The 7,679-nt window shown below is 40.0% G+C and overlaps 1 protein-coding gene across 1 annotated transcript; it reads left to right on the top strand.

The window, feature by feature from the left end:
• The first annotated feature begins 714 nt into the window (after window positions 1–714).
• On the top strand, window positions 715–6,893 carry rp9 (RP9 pre-mRNA splicing factor). The gene is made up of 6 exons (XM_028597813.1): window positions 715–1,066; window positions 1,352–1,382; window positions 1,502–1,631; window positions 3,191–3,282; window positions 3,759–3,820; window positions 5,940–6,893. Exons 1-6 carry the CDS (start codon window positions 921–923, stop codon window positions 6,163–6,165), a joined length of 687 nt encoding a protein of 228 aa, XP_028453614.1. The 5' UTR covers window positions 715–920; the 3' UTR covers window positions 6,166–6,893.
• The last annotated feature ends 786 nt before the right edge of the window (window positions 6,894–7,679 follow it).

The raw sequence follows: 7,679 nt of genomic DNA, 5'->3' as shown, positions 1-7,679 counted from the left end.
AGTGCATTAAAGATAGTAAACAAGATACACAATAAATAGCATGTTTACATACCAGTGTAGAATTACTCTGTAACAAGTAAAAGTCCTGTAGTCAAAATGGTACTTCAACATCAAAATATAGGCTAACTTAAAGGACAAAAAGTAAAAGTACTCATTATGCAGAATGGCCCATTTCAGAATAATATATATTACTGAATAATAATTATTGATGCATTATGTACATTGTTGCACCTGAAAAAGGTGGGTCTTATTTTTAACTGTATATACTGCCAGGTAGAATGAATTTCACAAATGGATCAATAAAGTCAATTTGATTACAATTCAATTTTATTGACAATGTCAAATCCTAACGGTCGTTATCTCAGGAGACTTTACAGAGAGAGTGAGGAACACTATAATTTACAGAGACCCAACAAGTGGAGTAAAAAGTACAATATTTGCTTCCAAATTTGGTGGAGTAGAAGCAGAAAATGGCAATAATCAAGTAAAGTGCTTCAAAAAAAAACAATTAACTAAACAGAAAGGGGCAATTTATTGCTTGGAGTAATTCTTCTTCTTTTTCTCCCTTTTCTTATTTTTAATGGCGACTTGCTTAAAGTAATTATACGGTAATTTATGCTTTGTCTTATTTAAAGAAGCCAGCTTTCAATCCAGCATCCTTTCACGTGTTAACGCCCGTGTCCTGCAGGTGGCGCTGGACTTTAACTAACCAATCCGGCCGCACAGGAAGTACAGCAGGGCAGGCAGCAGCACCAATGAGCAGCACCACCAGAGAAATGGCTGCTAGTTAGCTGGGCTGCTGGCTAGCACGTTGGCCGATGTTTATCACCGCAACGTTATAGCTAACATATTACCCTTAAATGCAGCATTATTTATAAGTTAATGACTTTCCGGCGGGGCAGTTTGTCAATATCAGGGCAATGTCGGACAGAAAGCGAAGAAGAGAGAAGGATGACCGACGAGACAACAAGAGACACAAGTCGTCCAAACAGGATTTTGAGAAACTCAAAACACACACGAAAAAACTCAACCAAAAAGTCCAACAACTGAAACACGTTGAGACGTTGTGAGTAATATTACGGAGAGCTTTCCTGTTAAATCTCGCAAACTTATGCATGAATTATACATTTAAATATACAGATTTTCTCTCGTCACTGCAAGTAATCCACACTTATAATTTTACCCCAAATACTTTGTTTGAGCGGTTAACGTTAGCTTTACTTGTGTGAGTTTGTTTTGGGAATGACAGCCGAGTTTGAGATTAACGTTAGTTAATTCTGCAGTTAAATTACGTAATTTAATTCTGCAGTTACATAAGAATTAACGTCAGTATTATCTTTGTTTCATGCAGCTATGAGAAACCTCCACCAGGACTCATAAAGGTAACGTTACATTCAGTGAATGCCGAGAAGCTTTAAATAAACCTATCGTTTTGGACTAGACACATATACAGTTATTATTTACTCAAAGAAATGCTCAGAAGTGACAGTTACTGTTGCAGGAGCACGAGGACAAACCAGAGGACTGTATTCCTGCTGAACCAGGAAATGAAGAAGCCAGGAGCTTCCTGGCCCACGCCCCCACCAAAGGGCTGTGGATGCCTCTGGGGAAGGAGGTAAAGGTGATGCAGTGTGAGTACAGTTAAACTAAATTCAAGCAATATCGGCCACGATTTGCAATGTGAGAGGGATATATATGGGCTGTGTTTACAGCTGTATCTGCAGGGATTTAGTTTGTAACTGGATGTTCCACAAACCTCTTTAACACTTCACACAGCTACAGAGGTGAGGGATGGGTGTGAGAAGTGATGCTCATCTTTAATTATACACTTTTATAAAACAAAAAAGAATATGGCCTATGATTTGACTTTTACATGCCTGTTTTCATTGTTCTTTTGAACTTAAATACCTCTCATATCTCTCATCTTCAAATTAATTTTGACGGTGTTGTTGTTGGTTAAATGGTTTTGAATAGTTAAATTAATCCAAAGTTTTCACCTTAGATCATGTGCTAGAGATCGAGAAAGAGTTGCTGGTTTTTGTGATTCAAACAATATGCAGTGTCTTCTCATATGACCACACTTGCACACTCACAATTATGATTAAAGATCTCTAGAAAGGGTTTAACCTATGCTAATAGATTTTGGAGACTCCCCTGTATACAAATGTTATAAAGTTATATTGGCTATAGAAGTAACAGCAGCCCTTCTAGTTCAGGAACTGTAGGTGGGAGTAAATATCCACATGTGTGGGCATCGTTCTTAATAAGTGACCAATGTAACTAGGCCTGCGCGATAAATCGTTATAAAATCGCAATCTCGATTCACCCCTGTTCACGATTGAATTTTTAAATGACTGATTTTTTTTTTTTTTTGGGATTTGACATTAACATGTTTTAATTATGTAAAGACATGTGCAAGGAGTTCAGATAGAGCCTGTATCAGGGCCATCTTTAGTTCAGTGTGTTATATGTCACTATTATTGGTAGCCTACTGTAGTTAATATAGCCAGTATGTACTTTATTTTCTTTATTCATTGAAGCCTCTATGTTTACAGGCTTGTGCGGTGATGTGCAATGTGCTATAGGTGCCAAAAAAAATCTATGTTTGGTACTGCCAATTTTTTTTGTCATGGTTCATGTGTGCAATAAACATTACACTTTGTGAGAAAAAAATTGTGGCAGAGAATCGAAATATTAATTCTAAGCTAAAAGAAATTGTGATTCATATTTTTCCCAGAATCGTGCAGGCCTAAATGTAACCACAAGAGCTTGACTATTAACATCACGTCTATTGTTGCTAGTGAGATAACCTTCTGTCTTTTTGCTCAGAAAAAGAATGTCCTTATATTCAGAATCCATTCATTTCTTTGTCTTGATTATTTTCATGCTGCATGAACAGCCAGGGACTTACCCCTAATTTCCATCAGGCGCAGCTGCGCTGCATTGTGCGTGCATGTGTGCGTGTGTGCGGCTGCTTGTATATAACAATGAAGGCTGTGGGATGTGGTTGAAAGCTAAAGAAAGAGCTTGTACGTGGTGCTTGAGTTAAGATTATTTTGTACTACTATTCCCAAGGTAAAGAATGTACCCTCATGCCCATATTTCATCTATTTTATAGCAACGATTTACCTGTCACATCAGTTTATTTTTCCCAACTCCACAGATTTATATTTTGTTACCTTTTCTGCAGGTTGGAGATGCAAGAACTACGGCCACAGGACAGGAGACAGGGAGTGTCCATTCTTCATTAAAGGCAACCAGAAACTAGAGCAGTTCAGAGTGGTGAGTTTGTTAACGGCTTAGAAAAAAAAAAGTGAGCCCACCCATAGTTAGTTAGAGAAGGTATCAAAGAATGGTCCACTGTCAAAGAATGTGGGTTGGGTTGTGGCAAGGTCAAAGAGCTGTGACAGAGACAGACACGTGTGTCTGAGAGCTGGGCTGAGGTTACCAACAGATCTGGGGCATATTTAGTTTACACTGGGGAGCATGTGGGCAGCAGACTTCTTCACACAGCCTGTTCCAGTGTGCCTGTAATAGAACAATACCTACTGCAGGAACACCAAGCCTCTGCAATGATTTCCATAAATGCAACTGTGCCATATTTTCATACCTCGTATTGTCACAGGGAGGTTTAAAAAAAAGAAAGAAGGAAAAATGCTGACATAACAATGAATAGTAGCAACTCTCATTGTAAGCAGTATGACCCCCCCCCACCTTTCTTCATAGTAGGTGATGACAAATTGCATTTGGTCTTTTAGGCTCATGAAGACCCAATGTACGACATCATTCGGGAAAACAAAAGGAATGAAAAAGAAACCAGGTACACAAACTCTTTCTCTTTTATCATGCTTGTTGTTCAGATCCTTTGCTGTAATTTCCCTGAATAAGAGTCTGATTTTTAAACTTTATTATATTGAAAGGACAGACAAAAGACACTCGGATGACCTGGAGAGAGAGAGAGAGTGTGTGTGTGTGTGTGTGTGTGTGTGTGTGTGTGTGTGTGTGTGTGTGCGTGTGTGTGTGATTACAAAAAGGTTATTCAAAGGCTAGTAGCGCTTTGAAGTCAGTTGCGTGTCTGTACCACATTAATTTTGGCATCTTCTTTGAAAGGGAAGTGAAACAGTCCAACCTCTCCTTGGTTTTTTTTTCCAATATACAGCATTGCATGATGGAATTGTAGATATGAAATAGTTATTAGAAGTCTAGTTACTAGTGCATATACAGTATATTCATTTTGAAAGTTTGTTCTTCTGCACTTACTGTACCCAGTTGGATATCAGACTTGGTCCAGTTATTTTTCTCATGTTCCCAAAATGGCTTATTTTGCATTGCCCATCTAATCTTTTAGACTTTTTTTACTGTTTTCATTTGTATTCCACACATTTTTATAAATATTTTTTGTGGTAATAGTCTCAGGTATTTGAGAGTTGGCCCCCCTTTTATATTTAATTGGTTATTGCAGGCTGTAGCTGTAGTAGTGTCTTGTTGCACAGACATATTGACAAAATGTCATGGCTGACGAAGGTCAGTGACTGAAACGTGTCTGTAATGAACTCGGTGCAGGAATTGAAACCTTTTCTTTTAAAAGTGCATTTGAGGAAACCAAAGTATTTGAGCTGAGGGAAGAACCATTTTTATAATATAGCTGTAGATTATGAAGTGCTTTTATGTTAATTGACTTTGAGCACTAGAGGTAAGCTTTAAGGAGTAGTGTGACACAAGTGCTCAGACGATGAATCTGCTCAGTGAGATCAACCCCGGCATAACGAGGCCTGATGGACACTTCACAAGAGCATGTCAACCTTTTCTCAGAGAAACTCTTTTCATGGCTGAATAGTTAACAGCTTCTGGATGGAAAAATGTTTTGTATTTTACTGAGCAGTGTGGTGCTTCCTCACTAATTCTGTGATGTGTTAATATTTTAATCTTCCTTCTTGAACCTTACTTGGCTGTGGACAGGTCGATATTCACCAGATGTTGAAGTAACTCCCTTTACTCTCGATTTCTCTCCTGGCCGGTCAAAACCACTCACAATGTACAGGTTCAATTACTTACCTCCGTTAAGGTTTAGGTGAAAGTTATCTGATCTATTTTAGTCATCTGAGCTTGAGCCTTGTTTTTAAGCGACAGGATGTCCCAATTATCCAGGTGTGTCCCGGTTTGTTCTGAAAATCCTCCACACACCTGCAATTTTTTTTTTTAGATAATTGTTTTGGGGCTTTTCCCTTTTTATTATAGTGGCAGTGGATAGACATAAAAGGGGGAGAGAGATGGGGGATGACACCCAGCCAAGGGGAGCAGGTCGGATTTGAACCCGCGCCGCTGCAGGACTCACTTACTGGGTGAGCTAGAGGCCGCCCCCACACCTGCAGTTTTAATGGTACTGTAGGCACTTGGTCCAGAAATGCCGATACTAGGACAAAGACTGGCGGTGCATCTCATAGCCCTTGAATTGCCTCCTTGAGTCCTCCACTTGGCTCTCTTCCTCGCGTAGTAGTCCCTTCCACCGAGGAAGCATGGGAGAGACGCGAGGAAATCATGGGAGGAGAGAGGGAACGAGCAAATGTGTTTTTTAGAGGGATGAGACCTCTGAAGAGTCACATGAATACATCAGCTGTTTGGGCGGAGTTAGCAACTCCTTCAGCTGCACGCTTCCAGGAAGGCTGCTCTCGTGTATCCTTAGCTCCTCGATGCTTGCTTCTCGCTCCTCGGGACAGAAATAAGAGCTTTGACCTTTACCGAGGAGGGACAGAACAACTCCCGGTTGAGTCAAGGAGCTATCAAATAAACAACATGAGATGCAGCCGGTGTCTTGTTTAAGGACACTTTAGATGCTTGCCAACCCGGACATCCAAGTGTGCATCAGTTGTTTTCCTTCCTGTACTTGACTCTAATCCCACCTCCTCTTCTCCTCTCCTCCCTGCCCTTCCTGTTTCTAGGATCCAGCAGCTGCAGCAGATGCTTCAGGACAGCACTTCCTCCAATTCAGACAGCTCCTCCTCCTCTTCCTCTTCCTCTTCTTCCTCTTCCTCCTCCTCATCTGACCACCATCGAAGCAAGAAAAGGAAAAAGAGGAAGGACAAAAAGAAGAAAGACAAGAAGAAGAGAAAAAGGAAACGAAAGCACAAGTCCTCCAAAACCAGTGACTGCTCAGATTCAGATTGAGTGTTTGGAATATGCTGATATATATATATATATATATATATATATATATATATATACTTGTATGCTACATGCTTTTAAACGTAGGAAGAGACTGAATGAAGTACAGTAGCAGCTGTGGTCGATCTTACGCAGTAGTGAAGTGTGTTCTGCAGCGGGCCTCAGTAAGAACTGCACTCTGAAGACCTTTTTAAGCCTTTTCTTTGCAAGTTGAAACTGTAAAACTGTAAGTCCACTGCGCATGACTTCTCCCAGCCGTTTAATTCGCTCCAGGGTGACAACTCGCATTTGCATCTTCTCTGTTGGATTGTACAGCGCAGGGTCATATGGCCCAGCTGCTTAAGTAAGTGTGTGTACATGTGCCTTGGTGCATGTGTCAAAAAGCATTAGCTGCATGATTCTTAAGTGATATAAAATGAGCCCACTGGTGTAAGAGATAATGTTCTTTTACAGGGTCCAATAAGATAGCATGTCAGCAAATACAGTGTGTTATTAAGAGATTGTATTTTCCACCATATTTTTGTATCCCTGCCATCTCGCTGGTATTAAATACTTTGATTGTAGAGTGTGTTAAACGCAGAGAGGTGAAGAAAAATGTCCAAATTAAACGTTGGAGAACCGTTAGAATTTGTCTTCTACACTAGCCAGAATGTTTAAATGCTTGTGAGTGTGCATACACATTTGAAATGATTTGAGGTTGGAATATGCTCATTTGCTCTTAAAAAAAAAAACCCCACAGAGATGGGGAAAGTATGTATGTGAATGTGCTCCCTTATTCTGAGAATAAATATGGCTCTCTTCTCCAATGTTTACCTAGCTCTAGGCTGCAAAAAAAAAAAAAATATTTGAATAATTATGGCCTTGACTAATTGTGTACGAGGCTATTTTTCTGATTGATGATAACTTCATTTTTTGAGGAAGGTGCAGCGAAACTCCACACGCAGAAATCTGATCATTATAAAGTGTATGGCACAGGTAACGCCATGACCTTCGTAAGAAGAGCAAAAAAAGAATCTTTTGATTATCCTGCAGCAGTCTGGGAATACTTCAAAAAGTTTCTCAAAAATCATTTCACGGTAACCTACACAAAGCAGGGCGATCCTCCCTCTCTGTGCTGAGCTTCCATCAACAACTCAGACCGGCAGCTCACGGTAGCTTCTTTGCATAAGACTTAACCCCTTTAGGTCACGTTTGAGGAAGTCTGATGCTTCTCCTTCATGAGCGGCACATTTTGAGCAGGGCTCCCTGTGGAAATGAACTTGAAACATTCCCTTTTCCTAATGACCCTAACAGAGAGAGAGAGAGAGACAATTACAGCAGACCTACAGGGAACAAGCAAACTAGATTTCCATTTAGATTTGTGGCTTAAGCTTTTTGAGTAGCTCAAATGCTGTAGGGAGTGTGCAGCGTATGTGTTTATGTGATAAATTACAATTACATCAACGAGTGACTGATCATACAGCCATGAGAGCATTTTAGTTGCTGATTGAGAGCTTATTCATTCTCATCTTTCTGTG

The sequence above is a fragment of the Perca flavescens genome, chromosome 14 (genome assembly GCF_004354835.1).
Source record: "Perca flavescens isolate YP-PL-M2 chromosome 14, PFLA_1.0, whole genome shotgun sequence".
Taxonomy (NCBI): Eukaryota; Metazoa; Chordata; class Actinopteri; order Perciformes; family Percidae; genus Perca; species Perca flavescens.
Note: the sequence above shows the minus strand (reverse complement) of the source record. Positions and strands in the feature narration are given on the sequence as shown.

Bases quoted from the DNA above. Each gene is read 5' to 3' on its own strand.
- rp9 (XM_028597813.1), top strand. From the start codon at position 921: ATGTCGGACAGAAAGCGAAGAAGAGAGAAGGATGACCGACGAGACAAC. The intron at 1,383-1,501 runs GTAACGTTACAT...TTACTGTTGCAG, and splicing joins CTCCACCAGGACTCATAAAG to GAGCACGAGGACAAACCAGA. The intron at 1,632-3,190 runs GTGAGTACAGTT...CCTTTTCTGCAG, and splicing joins GGAGGTAAAGGTGATGCAGT to GTTGGAGATGCAAGAACTAC.